We start from the raw sequence: 22,438 nt of genomic DNA, 5'->3' as shown, positions 1-22,438 counted from the left end.
TATAAAATAATTAGCTGGGAGTAGTGGCACATGCCTATAGTCACAGCTACTCCGGAGTGAGGCAGGAGGATGACTTGAGCCCAGGAGATTGAGGCTGCAGTGAGCTGTGATTCCATCACTGTACTCCAACCTGGGCAACAGAGACAGATCCTGTCCCTAAAAAACAACCCCCCCCAATCCAATCATGTTATCCATTCTGCTTGAAATTTTAATAGCACCTCATTTATTTATTTATTTTGAGATGGAATTTCACTCTGGTTGCCCTGGCTGGAGTGCAATGGCGTGGTCTCGGCTCACCGCAACCTCCACCTCCCAGGTTCAAGCAATTCTCCTGCCTCAGCCTTCCAAGTAGCTGGGATTACAGGTTCCTGCCACCATGCCCAGCTAATTTTTCTATTTTTAATTGAGATGAGGTTTCACCATGTTGGCCAGGCTGGTCTCTAACTTCTGACCTCAGGTGATCCGTCTACCCCGGCCTCCCAAAGTGCTAGGATTATAGGCATGAGCCACCATCCCCAGCCAATAGCACCCTATTGACCTATGGATTAAGTCCAGACCCTTTGGCATGTCATGTAAGACCCCCTCCTTCCTCTGGAGTCTCATGTGGGTACAGAACCCTTCCCTGACGAGATTCCCTATATTCGAGTCATAAAAACCTTCTGGCAGCTATCTGAACAGGCCAAGCACATTCACTCTGAGTAACACTGTACATCCTTGCTTTTGTTCATACTGTTTCCTATGCTTCATCTTCTATTCCTAATTTCTTGGAGAAGCACCTATTCATTTTCAAGATTAGCTCAAACCACACAACCACTGGCCTTTCCTCCCTCCCCATCCCAACCAGTAGAAAAAAATCATTCCACCTTTAGGTGCCCATGACATGCCTCTGAAACTTTTACCCTAACACTGCTATTTTACGGTATTTATTCATTTACATGTTTTTCTCTCCCACCATAATGACTGTCTTGAGGGCAAGACCATATCTTATTAAGCACCTAGTATACATTTAATAAATGTTTATTGAGTAAGTCAGTATAAAACAATGACCATCAAACTATGTGAGCAATCATCAGAATATCTGATTTCTAGAAAGATGCAATAAAACTTTATTGTAAATTGACAGTTCATAATTGTACAAATTTATGAGTTACAAAGTGATGTCACAAATTGTGGATAGAATATGGAATAGTTAAATCAAGCTAGTTAACATATCCAATACTTCAAATACATTTCTGTGATGAGAATATCAATTTTGAAATGTATAATACTCCATTATTAAGTATAATGCACCACACTGTACAACAGAACTCAAAAAAAGTATAAAACATATTCTTCTTGTCTGAGATTTTATACCCTTTGACCATCATTATTTTTTATTTTTTTGAGACAGTCTCACTCTGTCACCCAGGCTAGAAGGCAGTGGTGCAATCTCAGCTCACTGCAACCTCCGCCTCCCGGGTTCAAGAGGTTCTCCTGCCTCAGCCTCCCCAGTAGCTGGGATTATAGGCACGTGACACCACACTCAGCTAATTTTTTTGGTAGTTTTAGTAGAGATGGGGTTTTGCCATGTTATCCAGGCTGGTCTCGAACTCCTGACCTCAGGTGATCCACCCACCTTGGCCTCCCAAAGTGCTGGGATTACAGGTGTGAGCCACCATGCCTGGCCTAATTTTTATGAGACAAAATATCAATTTCAGAACAGTATCAGTGACCAGGCACAGTGGCTCATGCCTGTAATCCCAGCACTTTGGGAGGCTGAGGTGGGCGGATCACAAGATCAAGAGACCGAGACCATCCTGGCCCACATGGTGAAACCCCGTCTCTACTAAAAACACAAAAATTAGCTGGGCGTGGTGGCGTGCACCTGTAGTCCCAGCTAATCCACAGGCTGAGGCATGAGAATCGCTTGAACCTGGGAGGCGGAGGTTGCGGTGAGCCGTGATTGCGCCACTACACTCCAGCCTGGTGACAGAGCGAGACTCTGTCTCAAAACAAACAAACAACAAAAAAGCAGCATCAGAAAGTGAGCAGGCCAGGCACAGTGGCTCACGCCTGTAATTCCAGCACTTTGGGAGGCCGACGCATATTTTTCTGTATTTGTCTCTACTGGAAAAAAAAAAAAATTAGTTGGGCATGGTGGCATGTACCTGCAATCCCAGCTACTCAGGAGGCTGAGGCAGGAGAATCACTTGAACCTGGGAGGCAGGGGTTGCAGTGAGCCCAGATCGCGCCACTACACTCCAGCCTGCTGACAGAGCAAAACTTCGTCTCAAGGAAAAAAAAAAAAAAGAGTGAGCATATCTAACTACCCTCAGCTCATAATAGGGCAAATAGGTCAACAGAATAATAATTCATGCTATTGCATTGGAAAAGGAATTAAAAGAAATTTAAAAATGTGTAAGCAGTAACTCAGTTGTATGTAAGAGAACCCAATTCCCTGTGAGAAAGAGAAAGAGCTGGAGTCCTTTAAAAATTAACTGCCTGTTTTTCTGTGGCTAGTGAGCCTTATCTCTCCTCCTTTCCCAGGCATTGTAATACCCTGTTTCTCTAGCTGTGCAGCTGCAAAGTAACTAGACAGATAAACTCAAGTCATAAAACATGTTTTTCCTTGAAAAGTAAGAAATGATGTAATGCATGTCTCAATTAATTGTCTTTCTCACTTCTGTAATGTGCTTCCCCCTGCACAGATCCCGCCCCGCCGCCCCACGAAATGCTTAAATGGTAACTTAACTCTTTGTTCGGGGCTCAGTCCTTTGGATGTTAATCTAACTGGTCTGGTGCACCTAAATAATAAATATCTTCCTGAACTCCATCGGTCTCTCTGATTCCTTAAAAATCCCGCTACATTTCATGTAATGAACTGGCAACAAGAGAAAGCTGGCTGAAGAAAGGCAGAGGAATTGTGTCTTATAAGAATTAGAATCGAGGGGCTCCATAATCATCTGGCATCCGTTCGATGTTGTATCTGACCAGGACAAAAAATTAACACTGGTAAGAAAGATGGGAAGAGAACTCATCTAAAAACCCATCCTTTACAGACTGCAATACTCTCACTCCTGCTGTGAATCCTTTTTGTCAGTGGGAACAATTGAGGGGAACATCATAATGAATGATTTACAACAAAATGCTGACTATAATACAATATGATTGTTTTTTCAAAGTCACACAAGTCAGCAAGAGGGGAACCGAGGATCTGAGATCAGTAAGTCCAACTTCTTAGTCCACAGATTTCCTACCACATTGTGCTCTCCCCAAGCTGAAAAGCTGGAAAATATGTCTGAGGACTGACATAAAATAGCCAAGGATAATAGCTCTTTTTTTTTTTTTAAATAAGCTTTCCATTTCTCAGATGAGGTGTTAATAAAAAAAAAATTCTTTCAAAATAGGCATTTCTGGCCAAAAAGATTAGTTTGATTTAAATTACTGCTTTTGTTTAAAACAATACATCTATTTCTTCCAGTAATCTTATTCTAACAATTTAAATGTTTGCCTCATTCCTTAAATCCTCTCTCTCTCTTTTGCCCTATCTCTTGCTTTGCCTCATTTTTTCAAACATAACTATGTAAACATTTGACACAATAATTTCTTTCAAATCCATTATAACCTTATCACTTGTCCTCATTTTCAATTGATACCAATTATGTATTTCTATTCCCTTCCCCAAGAGAAATCTCTCACCTGTGGTTAGAAATGTACATGATAGGAACTCCAGGAATCTTACGGATTCTTCTTTTAAGGTCCCGGTCAACTGTGGCCACAATGTAACACTTATGCTGTAAGAGACATGGAGTGATGTTCACACTGAGGTCACTGAGCACACTTAGTGACTACTGGATAATGGCACAACCACTGACTAGTGTGAGAATAGTTCATTTTCACGGTAAGTAGCGAAGGGCAGGCTGTAACAATTTGTTGAGTAGCTACTATGATCTAGGCGCTCGTAATCTTGTTATATAAAATAAACAAGTTGCCTGGGCTGAATGCAGCATTAAGAATCTTGAGGAGGAGAAGGTAGAAAACCATTCACAAGCTGCAAACTGTTTTCTGCTCATAAATGAAAGGGATTTTCACGCTTGGGGCAGATAATTCTTTAGTTTTGGGAAAATGCTCCGAGGAACTCCATGGTATCGATAAAAAGTGCCTTAATTTGGAGGCCATAGCTCCCTCCTTTCCCTAGATCTTGGGGCTTGGGTGTGCTCTGGGTCTACTGATGTTACAGGTAGGCTACCCCCGAAACAGGAAGCCTAAATAGGATCTTCAGGGCCTGAAACTAGAGCCTAGCGGTTATAAAAGCAGTACCATTTAGCTGTCAGGTGAAAGCTATTTTGTAGGAAGCTTCACTTCTGTCATGTCTGACTCTCCTACTGAGTTTTATATAAAGTGGCAGAGTGGTGTCAGCCGTGCTGTGGGAAATACTGGCCCCACCTATGGGTTGAAGTGACTAAAGGGATGGCTCTGTGGTCAGTAGATGAAGCTTATCATCAACAAAGAGAGGCCCTTATAAAAGCACTCGGTAGCAGAAGTCCTTGTGGTGCTTAATGAAGGAATTAAAAACCTACTTAGTCTAGGGTATGTGTGAAATAGCACCTTGGGAGACTCTCAGATACCCTATGTATATGTAAAAGCACTTTTGGATTAGGCATCACGAAGAGGAACAAAATTCCTACATCAAAAGTAAATGGGTTCCACATTAACTCACTTAAAATCATTTTACAGAGATTTGTGAGATAAAGAATCAGTTAAATGTCCCAAATCACATAGCCAGTAAATGCAGGTGCTGAGATGTGAAACCCATGTCTCCTCCCCAAGCCTGTGCTCTTTCTATTATGGTTAGAGTGTACATTTTCAATCCACTTTCTCAAGTAAATGAAGACACCTATGCTTCTTATGAAGGAATGCTACGCCATTTTTTTTAACCACAATGTATATTCCTAGATGCTTTACTGACCATGAACATTCAGGAGACAATAGTTTACGTTTTTTTTTTTTTTAAAGTACAAAGTAAACAGTTATGAACTGATAATACCTGAGTTACTCTCTGTACTAAGCAGTCATCTGCATAGGTCCCTTTGTGTGTACATGGTAATCGTTCAAATCTTGGATCTTTGGCGATCCTGTAGGTGGATTAAAGAAAACGTTCAATCAACTGGATAACTTTCTGAGTTTTAATCAGTGCAATAAAAGTAACAAGATCTACGCAGAGATTTTAAGGCACTGCTCTCCTCCTGAAGTTTATCCTCTCACTGGAAAGACAATTCACGGGGCAGGGAATGAAGGCTTCCTGCCTGACAGCTGGTGTGCTTTGGATCATTTAATCACCACAAAATTCTGAGTTATTATATACCTATTCTACAGACAAGGAAGCAGGCTTAGAGAGATTAAATTACTTTATTCAAAGCTATACAGCTGGGAAAAGCCAGGATTCAAAAACAAAACCCATTTTAACCTAACCATTACACTTTTAAGAAGCTGTCTTACACACAAATGAACAAGAATATAGGCACAAGGATGATCACTCAGCACAGTATACAGTAAGTGAAAAAATCAAAACATCCATTAGAAAGGTAAAAGTTAAACACATTTTGGTGCCCTTATCCTATTAAAAAAAAAAGTGAGGTAGAGCTGTACGTACCAATGTGGAAGGATCTACGCTAAATTGTTGAATAAACAAAGCAGGGCATATGCATATATATATATATATATATGATTTAATTAATAAAATACAAATCCTTCTTTCCAATACTCTTTATCTAGATTTGCATTTGCACAGAAAAGGTCTGGAAAATACATTAACCTTTCTCAGTTGTCACTCTTGGGGTATTAGAATGGACAAAGTATGAATGTAGAGGCAGACTTTTAGCTTTTACTATATGTATATGCTTATATTGTTTGCCATAAAACATTCAAACGTATTATTTCCATACATAATTGAAAAAGAAAACCCCAACTCTGTGTGACTCTGAGAGCCATGCTCTTTTTATTAACAATGATGATGAGTCACTGAAATGAAGAAAAATACAAGACAGCACATATGTATCAAGTACAACACAAATACTCCTCCATATTGCAGTAGTTCAGTGCTAGGTCAATGTGGGTTGGGAATATTTAGAAAAAAATGACATGGGGTGAAATAAGATTAAAGAATGTGCCAAGCAATGTGAGGGTACCAAATAGGACACCAGACAACTGTAAAATGGTTTCTTGGTGTTTGGGGAAGAGTAAACACATCTTTCTGGCTGGGGGAAGAGTGTTTGTGGAGAGAAGAATGAAATGGGGCTAGAAAGAGTCTCCAGTGCCAGGCTGAGGAGTGTGATGACACAGGTAATGAGGAGTCGTTAAAGATTTCTGGGGAACAAAGCTCTGTCTAGGAAAAACTAAGCAGGCTGTGCTGGGGAGGATATGCTAGAGGGAGGATGGACTGGTTGCTGACAAACTAGGTGGGCAACAGTCTAGGACTATGCTCCTTCGGTTATCTCTTTACTCCTGAAATCACTTATCTCCTCTCTACTAGCTCTCTCCCAGAAACACACTAACATGCTGTCGTATATTCTGTCTTAAAAACAGAAAAATAATCTTTTTACCTATACCCCCCTCCAGCTAACACCCCATTTCTGCATCTCTTGACAGCCAAACTTAGTGTTTCCATTTGGTGCCTCTATTTTCTCCCCTCTCATTCCTTGTTTTATTGTTTTAAAATTGTCAGGCTGCGTGTGGAGGATCATAACTATAATCCCAGCACTTTGGGAGGTCAAAGCAGAAAGATCACTTGAGACCAGGAGTTTGAGACCAGCTGGGCAATATAGTGAGACCCTATCACTACCAAAAAAAAATTTTTTTTCCCCAGAGATGGAGTCTCACTCTGTCACCCAGACTGGAGTGCAGTGGCATGGTCCCAGTTCACTGCAACCTCTGCCTCCCGGGTTCAAGTGATTCTCCTGCTTCAGCCTCCTGAGTAGCTGGGATTATGGGCATGTTAGCCAGGCTGGTCTAGAACTCCCGACCTCAGATGATCTGCCTACCTCAGCCTCCCAAAGTGCTGGGATTACAGGCGTGAGCCACCATGCCCAGCCTTTTTGAGATGGAGTCTTGCTCTGTTGCCTAGGCTGGAGTGCAGTGGCATGATCTTGGCTCACTGCAGCCTCTGCCTCCCAGACTCAAGCAATTCTCCTGCCTCAGCATCCCTAGTAGCTGGGATTATAGATGCCTGCCACCACCCCCAGCTAATTTTTGTGTTTTTAGCAGAGATGAGGTTTCACCACATTGGTCAGGCTGGTCTTGAACTCCTAGCCTCAGGTGATCTGCCTGCCACAGTCTTCCTAAGTGCCAGGATTACAGGCATGAACCACCATGCCCGGCTTCTACCAAGCAAATTTTTAAAAAATTAGCCATGCAAAAGGAAAAAAAAAAAAATCAGACATGCATAGTGGTATGCACCTGTAGTCCCAGCTACTTGGGAGGCCAAAGCAGGAGGATCACTTGAGCCAGAGAGGTTAAGGCTGTAGTGAGCTGTGATAGCATCACTGCACTCCAGCCTGGGCAACAGAGAGAGAATGTGTCTTTAAAAAAAAAAAAAAAAAAATCATATACACATATCTATAAACAATGCAGAATTGGTTTGCATGTTTTTAGACTTTAGATATATGGTGTACTCCACATATGTTCTTGCTTTTTTTTTTTTTTTTTTAAAGAGACTGCAGTCTTGTTGTCTAGGCTGGCTTGAAACTCCTCGGCTCAGGTGATCCTTCTGCCTCAGCTTCCCAAGTAACTGGAACTAGAGGTGTGTGTAACAGTGCTCAGCAGTGCTCTTTTTTTTTTTTAAGACAGGGTCTCACTGTCTCCCAGGCTAGAGTGCAGTGGTATGATCTCAAACCTCCTTGGCTCAAGCAATCCTTCTACCTTAGCCTCCCAAGTAGCTGGGAATACAAGTACCTGCCACCATGCCTAGCTAATTTTAAAATGTTTCATAGACATTGGGTCTCACTATGTTGCCCAGGCTGGTCTCAAATTCCTGGGCTCAAAGAATCCTCCTGCTTCGGGCTCCCAATACTGCTGGAATTACAGGAGTGAGCCACAGTGCCTGACTGCTGGGTTTTTTTAAAAAAATATTTTGTATTGTTTTTGAGATTTATCCATATTGACACATAACTCTAGTTCACTCATCTTCACTCCTGTATAGTATTTTATTAATAAGCATTCCACAGCTTACCTATTCTTTTCTTTCTTTTTTAAAGAGACAAGGTCTCACTTTGTTTTCCAGGCTGGAGTGGAGTGGTGTGATCATAGCTCACTGCAACCTCGAACTCCTGGGCTCAAGCAATTCTCTTGGCTCAACCGCCACAGTAGCTATGACTACAGGCATATGCCACCACGCCTGGCTAATTTTTTAAAAATTTGTAGAGCCAGGGTCTCATTATGTTGGCCAGGCTGGTCTCAAACTCCTGGGCTCAAGCAATCCTCCCGACTTGGCCTCACAAAGTGTTGGGATTATACGTCAGCCTCTGTACCCAGTCCTATTTTTTTTCTTTTTTTTTTTTTTGGAGACAGAGTCTTGCTCTGTAGCCCAGGCTGGAGTACAGTGGCACGACCTCGGCTCACTGAAACCTCCGCCTCCTGGGTTCAAATGATTCTCCTGCCTCAGCCTCCAGAGTAGCTGGGATTACAGGCGGCCGCCACCATGCCTGGCTAATTTTTGTATTTTAGTAGAGACAGGGTTTCACCATGTTCAGGATCACTCCTGACCTCAAATGATCTGCCTGCCTCAGCCTCCCAAAGTGCTGGGATTACAGGCGTGAGCCACCATGCCTGGCCATCCTTTATTTTCTTAATGGCTTAAGAAAAGCCATTTCTTTTGGCTGCCTGCAATCTTTTGCTATTACATACATAAAAAGATGCCAATACTTGACTCCAATAGTAGGTGAACATCTCTATAGCAATCTTTTTTCTTTTCTTTTTTTACTAGAACTCATAGTATTAGATTTTATCTAGCATACAGTATGCACACATATACATATACACACATATAACAGAGAAAAAACTTTTGTGAAGCAGTACCCAATTTTTTCTACATATTCATGCTAATATTTTATAATATCTTTCTTTTTTTTTTTTGAGACAGAGTCTCACTCTATCACCCAGGCTAAAGTGCAGTGGTACCATCTCAGCTCACTGCTACCTCTGCCTCCTGGGCTCAAGCAATCTTCCCACCTCAGCCTCCCGAGTAGCTGAGACTACAGGTGTGTGCCACCACGCCTGGTTAATTTTTTTACTTTTTGTAGAGACAGGGTTTCACCATGATGCCCAGGCTGGACTGGTAATCCTGGGCTCAAACAATCTGTTCGCCTCAGCCTCCCAGGGTGTTGGGATTACAGGTATGAGCCACCACACCCAGCCTACAGTTTCTTCTATTACACTAAAAAATATACTCAGGGGTCGGGTGTGGTGGCTCATGCCTATAATCCCAGCACTTTGAGAGGCCAAGGTGGGAGGATCACTTGAGCCCAGGACTTCAAGACTAGTCTAGGCAACATGGTGAGACCTTGTCTCTACTGAAATTTTAAAAAACTGGCCATGTAAGGTGTTGCATGCTTGTAGTCCCAGCTACTTGAGGGTGCTGAGGCAGGAGGACTGCCTAAGCCCAGGAGGTCGAGGCTGCAGTGAGCCCTGATTATGCCACTGCACTCCAGCCTGGGTGACAGAGCAATACCTTGCTTCAAAAACAAAACAAAACAAAAACAAACCAAAACAAACACAAAAAAACCCCCAAACCCACCATGCATCGTGATCCTTTAAACTAATTTAATTACCTACAGACTGTGATCTCCAGGTTAAAAGACTGTGTTGTTAAGAGCATGAACAACCTGGATTTTACCAGATATTGTCAAGTTGCTCTCCAAAGTGATGACCAATTTATACCCTTAGTAGTTAAGTATGAGAATTTCCACTGCTTCACAGTCTTAACTATTCTCGGCATTGTCAAGCTCATTAAAAAATTTTTGCCAATCTAATGGGCATTAAATGACAACTCATTGTGAATTTAAGAATTGTGTTTTTCTTATGGATGTGAAGTTCTTTATGCATTTTGAAAATAAGCCCTTTGTTGATTATGTATGTCTGTTTACTTTGTTAAGTTTTGCTATACACAAACATTTAATTTCATGAAGATACTCTTTTTTTTTTGAGACAGTTTTGCTCTTGTTGCCCAGGCTGGAGTGCAATGGTGCAATCTAGGCTGACTGCAACCTCCGCCTACTGGGTTCAAGCGATTCTCCTGCTTCAGCCCCCCGAGTAGCTGGGATTACAGGCACCCGCCACCACAGCCGACTAATTTTGTATTTTTAGAAGAGATAGGGTTTCTCCATGTTGGTCAGGCTGGTCTCAAACTCCTGACCTCAGGTGATCCGCCTGCCTCGGCCTCCCAAAGTACCGGGATTACAGGCCACTGAACACAGCCAAGATATTCTCTGTATTTTCTATTAAAAGTTTAAATACTTACTCTAACTGGAATTGATTTTTGCATGAGAGAAAGACCAAAACAACCCCCTCAAAAATGATAAATAGTTTTGCACAATTTTCACTTAAACTAACTGGCCAAGAAATCTTTAAACAGCAAACAGATGAACCTTCAGTATATTAATCTAGAACAGATCTAGTCTACCTCCTTCCTACCTTAGAGCCACTCGATATTTCTGCCCCAGTTTCTCAATTTCAGCCATTACACAGTCAGTTATACAAGGGATACCTGCCAGGGAAAAAAATTCACTTTAAGAACAGAACTTGTAAAGAAATTATCCCTGAATTATATCCCAGCTCAGAGTTTTAAAAAGACGCAGGACATGGCTGGGCGCGGTGGCTCACGCCTATAATCCCAGCACTTCGGGAGGCCAAGGCGGGTGGATCACGAGGTCAGGAGATCAAGACCATCCTGGCTAACACAGTGAAACCCCGTCTCTACTAAAAATACAAAAAATTGGCCGGGTGTGGCGGCGGGCGCCTGTAGTCCCAGCTACTTGGGAGGCTGAGGCAGGAGAATGGTGTGAACCCTGGAGGCGGAGCTTGCAGTGAGCCGAGATTGCGCCACTGCACTCCAGCCTGGGCGACACAGCGAGACTCCGTCTCAAAAAACAAAAAAAAGAAACCCCTAAGAAACTAAGACTGTCCCAACCCCAAATTGCAGATTCCCTGTTATAAACATATCTGGGGAAAAAAAAACTAAGCTGAACTCCATCATTATTTTTATATTAATGTAAGTTTCTGATGGGAAAAAAAGCTATTTATTTTTATTTTATTTTTTTGAGACAGTCTTGCTCTGTTGCCCAGGTTGGAGTGCAGTGGCACGATCTCGGCTCACTGCAGCCTCGACCTCCTGGGTTCTAGTGATCCTCCTGGGTTCTAATGATCCTCCCACCTCAACCTCCCAAGTAGCTAGGACCACAGGTACACACTACTATGACCAGCTAATTTAAAAGAAACATTTTTTTTTTTTTTGTAGAGATGGGGCTTTGCCATGTTGCCCAGGCTGTCTTGAACTCCTGGGATTAATCACTACTCCTGTCTTGGGCTCCCAAAGTGCTGGGATTACAGACATGAGCCACTGTGCCTGTCTTAGATGAAATAAAATTTAAATGTGAACCACAAGAAACCATGAAATTAGCCAGATAATGTAAATCTTATCACATAAAAATTTCTGTTTGACAACTATCAAACAGAAAGCCATATAATAAGTTAAAAAAAAATCATCATCACTATTTTAGAAGTGAGGAACCTGAGACACAAAGAAGTTAACTAAATAGATAGCAAATGGTAAAGCCAACATTTGAACCGAGTCTATTGGGCCAAAGACTGGGAAGAGTAGCACCTAGAAGAGTGGCAAAGATTAAACAGATGAAAATACCCAATACTGGCCGGGCGTAGTGGCTCATGTCTATAATCCCAGCACTTTGGGAGGCTGAGGCAGGCGGATCACCTGAGGTCAGGAGTTCGAGACTAGCCTGGCCAACACGGTGAAACCCGTCTCTACTAAAAATAAAAAAAATAGCTGGGCATGGTGTTGGGCACCTGTAATCCCAGCTACTTGGGAGGCTGAGGCAGGAGAATCAGTTGAACCCAGGAGATGGAGGTTGCAATCAGCCAAGATCGTGCCATTGCACTCTAGCCTGAGTGTCAAGAGCGAAACTCCATCTCAAAAAAAAAAAAAAAGAAAAGAAAAAAAGAAAATACCCAATATTGAGGAAACAAGTATTCTCATGCTAAGTTTGTAGGTATATACATTAGTATAACTATTTGAGGGCAAATTTGCAATACCTATTAAAAATACACAAATCCCTTGATATATAATACAGCTTCTAGACAATGTATCCTAAAGAAATACACTTTTACGGAGACATATTCATAAGGATATTTACTATAGACTTGTTAATTGGGTAGAACCTGGAAATAATCCAAATACCTAATAAGATACTGGGTTTAAAAAATTATGTATTTAAACAATAGAATAGTATGTAACTTTACACTTGATCTTAGCCAAAAGGCCGAGAAGCGATTATAGTATGTAACTTTATTCATTTTTTATTTTGTTTTGAGAGGAAGTCTCAAGTCTCGTTTTGTTGCCCAGGCTGGAGTGTAGTGGCGTGATCTCTGCCTCCCAGGTTCAAGCGATTCTCCTGCCTCAGCCTCCCGAGTAGCTCGGATTACAGGCGCCCTCCACCATGCCCAATTAATTTTTGTAGTTTTAGTAGAGACGGGGTTTCACTGTGTTGGTCAGGCTGGTTTTGAACTCCTGACCTGAAGCAATCCACCTGCCTTGAACTCCCAAAATGCTGGGATTATAGGCGTGAAGTTAACTAAATAGATAGCAAATGGTAAAGCCAACATTTGAACCAGGCGTGAGCCATCACGCCTGGCCATATGTGACTCTAAAAAAGAATTCCTGGCCAACATGGCAAAACCCCATCTCTACTAAAAATATAAAAATTAGGGCTGGGCACAGTGGCTCACGCCTGTAATCCCAGCACTTTGGAAGGCTGAGGCGAGCGGGTTACCTGAGGTCAGGAGTTCGAGACCAGTCTGGTCAACATGGTGAAACCCGTCTCTACTAAAAATACAACATAGCGGTGCATGCCTGTAATCCCAGCTACTTGGGAAGCTGAGGCAGGAGAATCACTTGAAGCCTGGAGGCAGAGGTTGCAGTGAGCCGAGATTGCGCCACTGCACTCCAGCCCGGGTGACAGAGTGAGGCTCTGCCACAAAAATAAACAAACAAACAAACAAACAAACAAATAAATAAATAAATAAGGTGGGTGTAGTGGTACACACCTGCAATCCTGGCTAGTGGGAGGCTGAGGCATGAGAATTGCTTGAATCCAGAAAGCAGAGGCTGCAGTGAGCTGAGATCACACCACTGCACTCCAGCCTGGGTGACAGAGTTAAGACCCTCTCTCAAAAAAAAAAAAAAAAAACCTTGAGCAACATGACTGATACCTTGTTTCTACAAAACATAAATAAATAAAACAGCCAGGCATAGTGGCTCTTTCCAGTAGTCTCGGCTACTTGGGAGACTGTGGCTGGAGGATCACTTGAGACCTGGAGGTTGAGGCTGCCGTGAGCTATTGGCTCAGACCACTGTATTCCAGCCTTGACAGAGCAAGACCCCAACTCAAAATAAAAGAATGAGGCCCATTTAGTACACATGCCATGGAAAAATGTTCAAAATATATAGTTCAATGTAAGAAGCAAGTAGAAATGATTAAAATGTGATCTATCCATACAGTGGAATATTATTCAGTAATAAAAATAAATGAAGTACTGATACAAGCTGTAATATAAATGATCCTTGAAAACAGTATACTGGCCGGGCGTGGTGGCTCAAGCCTGTAATCCTAGCACTTTGGGAGGCCGAGACGGGCGGATCACGAGGTCAGGAGATCGAGACCATCCTGGCTAACATGATGAAACCCCGTCTCTACTAAAAAAATACAAAAAATTAGCCGGGCGAGGCGGCGGGCGCCTGTAGTCCCAGCTACTCTGGAGGCTGAGGCAGGAGAATGGCGTGAACCCGGGAGGCGGAGCTTGCAGTGAGCTGGAATCCGGCCACTGCACTCCCAGCCGGGCGACAGAGCATTGCTCCGTCTCAAAAAAAAAAAAAAAAAAAAAAAAGTATACTAAATGAAAGAGGACCAAATATTGTAAGATTCTATTTTTATTAAATGTCCAGAATAGGGAAATTTATAGCAACAGAAAGTAGATTAGTGGTTATCCAAAAATAGAATGGTGAGGGTTGCAGGGTGATGGCTAAGGGTCTCCAGGTTTCTTTCTGGGATAATGGAAGTTCTAAAATTGACTATGGTGATGGATGATGCATAACTAGAAATCACTGAACTGTATACTTTAAAGGGATGAACTGTATAGTTGTAAAGGGAGTCAATTATATTTCAGTAAATCTGTTTTATAAAGAAAAAAATAATATATGATTCATTTTCTTTTTTGAGATGGAGTTTCGCTCTTGCTGCCTGGGCTGCAATGCAATGGTACGATCTTGGCTCACTGAAATTTCTGCCTCTGGGATTCAAGTAATTTTCCTGCATCAGCCTCCTGAGTAGCTGGAATTATAGGGGCCTGCCACCATGCCCAGCTAATTTTTTTTGGAGTAGAGTTTTGCCATGCTGGCCACGCTGGTCTTGAACTCCAGACCTCAGGTAGTCCGTGTGCCTCGGCCTCCCAAAGTGCTGGGATTACAGGCCATTTTCATCAATAAATAAAATTAACTCTCCCTCTCACACAGTTATTTATGACTTTTTGTAAATGCCCCTTTTAGGAAATGCATTATAAGCAACTTTCTTCCCACTCCCCCTTTTAAGACAGGTTCTTGTTCTGTCACCCAGGCTGGAGGGCAGTGACATGGACATGGCTCAGCACAGCCTCAACCTCCGAGGCTCAAGTGATCTTCCCACCTCAGCCTCCCAAGCAGATGGGACCACAGACATGCTTCACCACGCTCAGCTAATTTTTGTGGTTTCTTTTGGTAGAGACAGGGTTTTGCCATGTTGCCCAGGCTGGTCTCAAACTCCTGGGCTCAAGCGATCCACCCACCTTGGCCTCCCAAAGTGTTGGGATTACAGGCATGAGCCACTATGCCTGGCTTGATTTTTAAAAAAAGTTTTTTTTGTACAGATGTGGTCACACCATGTTGCCTGGGCTGGTCTTGAACTCCTGAGGTCAAGCCCAGAATTCCTCCCACCTCGGCCTCCCAACCTGCGGGGACTACAGGTGTGAAGGATCTTGCCCATCCCAACTTTCTTTTCTTCTTCTTCTTCTTCTTTTTTTTTTAAAGACAGGGTCTCGCTCTGTTGACTGGACTGGAGTGTAGTGGCATAATCACAATTCACTGTAGCCTCGGCCTCCCAGGCTCAAGTGATCCTCCCACCTCAGCATCTGTAGCTAGGACCACAGGTGCACACCACCATGCCTGGCTTTTTTTTTTTTTTGAGACAGAGTCTCGCTCTGTCACCCAGGCTGGAGTGTAGTGGCACGATCTCAGCTCACTGCGGCCTCTGCCTCCCAAGTTCCAGCAATTCTCCTACCTCAGCCTCCCAGGTAGCTGGAATTACAGGCACATGCCGCTGCACCTGGCTGATTTTTGTATTTTTAGTAGAGGCGGCGTTTCACCATGTTGGCCAGTCTGGTCTTGAACTCCTGATCTCAGGTGATCTGCCTGCCTCGGCTTCCCAAAGTGCTAGGATTACAGGTGTGAGCCACCGCACTTGGCCCCTGGCTAATTTTAAATTTTGTGTAGACATGGGGTCTTGTTATGTTGCCCAGGCTTCAACTTTAATTTTTTATGCTAGAATTTTTTAGAAGTACATTAATATTGGCCAGGTGTGGTGGCTCATGCCTATAATCCCCGCACTTTGGGAGGCCGAGGTGGGCAGAATGCTTGAGCTCAGGAGTTCGATACCAGCCTGGCCAACATAGAGAAACTCCGTCTCTACTTTACACAAAAATTAGCTGGGTACGGCAGCACACACCTATAATCCCAGCTACTCGGGAGGCTGAGGCAGGAGAATCACTTGAACCTGGGAGGCAGAGGTTGCAGTGAACAGAGATTACGCCACTGTACTCCAGCCTAGGCCACAGAGTGAAACTTCGTCTCAAAATATACGTATATATTTTAATGCTGAGATCATGAAACAAGGCAATGTGTTCTTTAAGAGGACCAATTTCAGAGCCATGCAGCAGTGAAGTAAGCAAAGGCTTGCAACTGAAGTCGGGAAGCAGGCTCAGGAAAACCACTATAAGGAAAGGGAAAGTAACAGCCTCAGGATTCACAGGCAGAAGAGAAAGCTGATAGGAAGCAAATTATCCTTCCATATTAGGACTATAAAGTGGAAATGGAAGAGACCAGCAACTATGAAAAGATCAAAGAGGCCTTTTCAAGGTAAGAGGAAGATAAAGGCCTTCTTTTAAGTATAAGGGCAAGCAAGGCCAGGCACGGTGGCTCACGCCTGCAATCCCAACACTTTGGGAGGCCGAGGTGGGTGGACCACCTGAGGTCAGGAGTTCAAGACCAGCCTGACCAATATGGTGAAACCCATCTCTACTAAAAATACAAAAATTAGATAGGCATGGTGGCATGTCCTAGCTACTTGGGTGGCTGAGAGAGAATTGCTTGAACCTGGGAGGCAGAGGTTGCAGTGAGCTGAGATCACGCCACTGCACTCCAGCCTGGGTAACAGAGCGAGACTGTCTCAAAAAAAAAAAAAAAAAAAAAAGAGTATACATATTTAAAGAAAGCCTAACCATAAGACTAAAGCGATCCTGACTAAAGCTCTAACAGTCACCATCTAGATATTACTGGTGGAGGTATAGAGTCAAGGAAGTAATTCACCAAGAAAGCAAAGGGCCATGCTTTGACCGTCTATCCATTTCATTGATAAGTAGGTCACAGCACTCCTGGAAAAGCAGCTCAATTAGAAATACCATGGGAAATACAAAGAGACTACCAAGTTTAGTGTCTTCCCCCACACAGGGTTACCCAAGCCTCATTCTTACAGGCATGGTAGCACCTCAACTTTAGATTATTTCTAAAAGATTTATTTAAAAAGTATATGTATATAGCTTTAAAAAATAATACAGAAAGGCCTACATGAAAAAACAACGGTCCCCTGGCCATTCCTGCCCAATCAATTCTGATCTGTAGAGAAGACTATTTTATTCCATTAGCTCCTTTTTTTTCTCATCTGGTGGCTACCTTCACATCTTAATAAACATATACAGCTAATAAATGTAGGCAGCCATTCTTTTTTTTTTTTTTTAGACGGAGTCTCCCTCCGTCGCCAGGCTGAAGTGCAATGGCGCGATCTTGGCTTACTGCAACCTCCACCTCCCAGGTTTCAGCAATTCTTCTGCCTCAGCCTCCCAAGTAGCTAGGACTACAGGCACGCACAACCACATCCAGCTAATTTTTGTATTTTTAGGAGATGGGGTTTCACTTTGTTGGCCAGAATGGTCTCGATCTCGACTTCATGATCTACCTGCTTTGGCCTCCCAAAGTGCTGGCATTACAGGTGTGAGCTACCGCGAGTACTGGGATTACAGGTGTGAGCCACTGCGCCTGGTAGCAGTCATTCTTAGAATCTGCTTTCATACCTCCTTCACACATTCCTTACCCCCATCTTCCCATCTTGCTCATTATAATAAATCAGTAAACAACATTTACATTTCTATCACTCTGTAACTGTTGTTCATTACATAGTAGCCTTTAAAACTTAAAAAGGGAGGTACAAATTTTTCCCTTTGATTCCAATAATTTATCCTCTATGGCAAAGTTTAAGTCTAATTTTCATTCATACCTCTAACGAGGTGATTAAAAAATATATAAATATAAACCTGCTACAAATGGGACAGATCTTACTATGATAGGCCTCATATATGGCCTTAGTTTCCTTTTTCCTGTTCATGGTAGTGAAGGAAGATCATTTAAAGGAGGGGATATATAAATACACAAGGGAAATCTATTAATGGTAAATTACATACTTAGGTATAAATAAACTACCTCAGATTCTCTGTACTACGAATAAATACCAAACTGAATAAACTTAGGAATTGACCATCATCTATCTAACTTCTAGGGCTATGATCATAAATGGCAGAATGTCGTATTTAGTGTTTCAACACTGGGGCAGAAGGGAGAACATATCCTTGTTAACATAAAAGAATACAGATACTGAAAACAGATTTTCATTTATCCAGAATTTTAAAATCTAGAATTCTAAAACAGAAAATTCCCCTATGTTCAAAATTGATGTCCATAATGATACTCGAAGCATTCTAAGTGTTTTCTGAATTGTGAAAGTTTAATTTTTTCCAGTCGAGTTTGCATTAGACTTCAATTCATTAAACATGGTCATTGCTATGTTGACCACTGTAAATTAAATGGCCAGCAATTCAGTTAATAAGAACTCCATCTCCCTCTTTTCTTTTTTTTTCTTTTTGAGACGGAGTCTCGCTTTGTCATCCAGGCTGGAGTGCAGTGGCACGATCTCGGCTCACTGCAAGCTCCGCTTCCTGGGTTCACGCCATTCTCCTGCCTCTGCCTCCCAAGTAGCTGGGACTACAGGCGCTCACCACCGTGCTCGGCTAATTTTTTTGTATTTTTAGTAGAGATGGGGTTTCACCGTGTTAGCCAGGATGGTCTCGATCTCCTGACCTCGTGATCTGCCTGCCTCGGCCTACCAAAGTGCTAGGATTACAGGCATGAGCCACCACGCCCAGCCTCTCCCTCTTTTCATGTATTTGTATAAATATAATTATTCTGTACAAATGTCATGGAAACATAAAAGTATGATACTCACACTTGGCATACAGACAGTCCATCATTGACTGCACTAAGTCCAGTTTGGCTTTTATGGAAAAGTTGATAAAGTTGGTATCAACGAGGATGTGGTAAGGTGGGCCCAGCTGTGTATTATATTGGAAAAATAAGCAGGAAGGGTATTGGGGACTGAAGGAAAAAGAAAACAAGAACAAAGTAAAATTTACATTGATACCCTAGTATTAACAAAAAACAAAATAGAACTCTCTGCTTGGAACTGTTTGCTGTAAACTCTTTTGTATATGTTCATTGGAAATAAATCCTAAAAAGGAAGGCAAGGAAGTAAGTAACATCATTATCTTAATCTCAGCTCCCCTGGCAACTTTTGTCACCAACTTTAAAAAAACAATTATCAAAAACAAACAAACAAAAAAAGCAATTATCCATTCCACCTCTTCCTCTAGCAAGAGTAGAGTCACCATGGGCACAGGGAGGTAGAATACAGATATGATTAGAATGATACTCCAACACATTTGTCATTCTTATAGGATTCTAAAACTGTTGTTATGGAATGTGATAGAGAACAGTTTGTCTAGTGTTAGGATTATACACTACAGCAGGACCTGTATCACACCTAGCCCAAGTTGTCTGGGTTGAATATGACAGTGATTCCAAATGCTAGGCCACAGACCAGTATCTACCTGTGATGATATATCCATTACCAATCCAGGGCAAAATTAGAAAAATAAGGAAAATGTGGTAAAGTTTTCATAAAGTTAAATGTATTTACTCAAAAGGAATCTTTATATCTTTATATAAAGGTCTTATATCTTTATATCAGCCTATCTCTTATTGCTGGGAAAAAAAAAAAAATATATGAACTAATATAGTATATATATTTTTTTTTGAGATGGAGCCTGTTCTGGTCGCCCAGGCTGGAGTGGCAGTGGGCGGATCTCAGCTCACTGCAAGCTCCACCTTCCGGGTTTATGCCATTCCCCTGGCCTCAGCCTCCCGATAGCTCGGGACACAGGCGCCCCCAACCTCGCCGGCTAGTTTTTGTATTTTTTAGTACGAAAGCGGGGTTTCACCGTGTTAGCCGAGGATGGTCCTCAATTTCCTGACCTCGTGATCCACCCATCTCGGCCTCCCAAAGTGCTGGGATTACAGGCTTGAGCCACCGCGCCCGGCCCTGAAAATATATTTTAAATTTTTTTGGTGATACAGTCTCTCTTTTATGAAATGCTGGTGTGTTAAACAATAGCAATTATGTCTCTTAAAAGATCCCTGGCAAAGAAAAAGTTAATAATCCTAGATAATATCTCCTGGATTTTAGGGGAAATTTTACTGCTCCATAAAATCCAAAAACCTTCAAACCACTGGAATTGATACATGCTCATCAATACCACTTTCATCTACATAGTTGTGGTAGACTTACAAATAAGTTAGCAAACCAGCTCAGGGAAAGCCTGGATTTCTAAGCGGTCTATGGTTTCAAAGGAGAACTTCAAATGTTTGATTACTCACACTTCTCTTTCCTTTAACGCACTGGGATCCTTCTTTTCTTTCTTTTTAGGTTTTAATCTATCCTTTTCTTTACTAGGAAGAAAAAAGTAAATTAAATCCAAGGGAGAAGAAAACCACAGCAGTTAAAATCTCAAAATCTAAAGTTCCATTTTTTTGGTCTACAGAAGAAATCCTACTTTGTGACTTCTTCATGTTAATATCAGCATACTTTTTTTTTTTTTTGAGACAGTCTTGCTCTGTCACCCAGGCTGGAGTGCTGTGGCCGGATCTCAGCTCGCTGCAAGCTCCGCCTCCTGGGTTCACGCCATTCTCCTGCCTCAGCCTCCCGGGTAGCTGGGACTACAGGCGCCGCCACCTCGCCCGGCTAGTTTTTTGTAGTTTTAGTAGAGACGGGGTTTCACCGTGTTAGCCAGGATGGTCTTGATCTCCTGACCTCGTGATCCACCCGTCTCGGCCTCCCAAAGTGCTGGGATTACAGGCTTGAGCCACCGCGCCCGGCAGCATACTCTTTCTGAGCAAATAACTAGTGCAAAGTACAGTACCTGGAAGTATCAGTATTAATCAGTAATGCCAATAATGCATAAGAATTGTTAATGAGTAAATAAAAGCTGATTATACTATATTTCTTTCTTAGAATCTCTCATATCAAGGATCAAAATCCACTTCCAAGCAGTGGGTAAAAGGGTGACAGTTATCTTCTGAAGATGCAGATGCTTTAACAGTAGGGGGAAAGTATTATCCCATATGCTTCTTATAAAGGGCCAAAATGTAAAAACACATATACAGAACTTAACCCCTAACTAGAAATTATAATTAATTATAAAAATCACACAATACATCCACACTAAAGGCTGAGAAGAATAATTCTGAAGGTTTTAACGACCACTCTCTTATTCTGTGACTTTTTTTTGTATTTTTAGTGGAGACGGGGTTTCACCATGTTGGCCAGGCTGCTTTCGAACTCCTCACCTCAGGTAATCCACTCACCTTAGCCTCGCAAAGTGAGCCACTGATTACAGGCGTGAGCCACTGTGCCTGGCTTTCTGAGACTCTTAAATTCATTGAAGATCAGTCTTTATTTAATAGCTATGCTTATTCTACACTTAAGCAGGGACACTGCTTTGATCCTCTTCATACTAGGGAATATCGCTTCACTTTCTTCTTCCACAGTGATTTGGATTCTTATATTAGTAAGACTTATAAAATGGAGACGTCTTATAAAATGGAGATATCTTGGAGTTTTCCCATTTTCTCTGACAAAAAAGATTTGAGTACCAGGCACTGGAGACACAAGACAAACACGGTCTCTAACCTTGCCATCTTTCAACAAGAAACACTCCCCCTGCCCCACCCCAGGGGAATGTAGTAGTGTAATGGTAAAAATATAAAGAGAATTATACGGACTTCACCGAACTGACATGAGGTTTAAATGCGATATGGCAGACAAAGCATATAACGGTAGAAAAAGGGAACACTTAAATGTTTAATTCCCATCGCCTTTCCCAGTGTGAGCGCTCAGGAGCTAAATTACTGTTAAACACTGGTTATCTCATGCTATATAAATCGAAGATACAATATTATAAGTAAAAAACAAAATAATAACAAAAATTTTTACTACTTATCCTCTCTAGACTCTTATTAGAATATCCTTAGGCAGTTAATTCCAGATACTCACAGCCTCTGATCTCTGAGACTAAGCATTCGCTTCATGGTCGCATACTTCCTTGTTTTCTTTTGCTTCCCCTTGAAACAGAAATTTTAGAATTAAAAGAGTTGGAAACATATGGCATCTTTTAAAGTCTCTTCTTTTCTCTTGGCCATTGCCTTCCCTTCTTGCCTCAAATACCCAGACCCTCTTCCCCACTCTGTAAAGCATAACAGGCACCGCTCGGAGAAGTTTAAGAGCTAAGACCAGAATGAAAATATGCAAGGACAATGTGTCAGAAATTTGGCCACAGTCTGACTCCCTCCTTCTCCACCAGTGCGGCCTGATAACGTCCCTTCTTGGACCCTCTTCTCTCACCATGGTCACGCCACACTCCAGGTTCTTCCGTAATCACCAACGGCGCAGTACTTCTACGTCATTCACATACTGCTTCCGGCAAA

At 42.2% G+C, this 22,438-nt stretch overlaps 1 protein-coding gene across 2 annotated transcripts; it reads right to left on the bottom strand.

Annotated features, from left to right (window-relative positions):
• Window positions 1–2,214: 2,214 nt before the first annotated feature.
• On the bottom strand, window positions 2,215–22,419 carry FCF1 (FCF1 rRNA-processing protein). 2 transcript variants are annotated; one of them, XM_017880506.1, is made up of 8 exons: window positions 22,356–22,419; window positions 22,008–22,075; window positions 20,333–20,404; window positions 18,846–18,994; window positions 10,666–10,738; window positions 5,027–5,114; window positions 3,679–3,773; window positions 2,215–2,965 (listed from the first exon to the last, which is right to left on the bottom strand). In XM_017880506.1, exons 1-8 carry the CDS (start codon window positions 22,356–22,358, stop codon window positions 2,917–2,919), a joined length of 597 nt encoding a protein of 198 aa, XP_017735995.1. In that variant the 5' UTR covers window positions 22,359–22,419; the 3' UTR covers window positions 2,215–2,916. The 2 variants fall into 2 exon arrangements, with proteins under 2 accessions (XP_017735995.1, XP_017735996.1); XM_017880507.1 differs by lacking the exon at window positions 20,333–20,404.
• Between the last annotated feature and the right edge of the window lie 19 nt (window positions 22,420–22,438).

The sequence above is a fragment of the Rhinopithecus bieti genome, unplaced genomic scaffold (genome assembly GCF_001698545.2).
Source record: "Rhinopithecus bieti isolate Rb0 unplaced genomic scaffold, ASM169854v2 scaffold_11380, whole genome shotgun sequence".
In the NCBI taxonomy this organism is placed as follows: Eukaryota; Metazoa; Chordata; class Mammalia; order Primates; family Cercopithecidae; genus Rhinopithecus; species Rhinopithecus bieti.
Note: the sequence above shows the minus strand (reverse complement) of the source record. Positions and strands in the feature narration are given on the sequence as shown.

Excerpts from the sequence above, each read along its gene's own strand:
- FCF1 (XM_017880506.1), bottom strand. Across the intron at positions 10,739-18,845 it reads GGACTGTCTGTATGCCAAGT|GTATCCCTTGTATAACTGAC; the intron begins GTGAGTATCATA and ends TTTCCCTGGCAG. Across the intron at positions 5,115-10,665 it reads AAATATCGAGTGGCTCTAAG|GATCGCCAAAGATCCAAGAT; the intron begins GTAGGAAGGAGG and ends ATCCACCTACAG.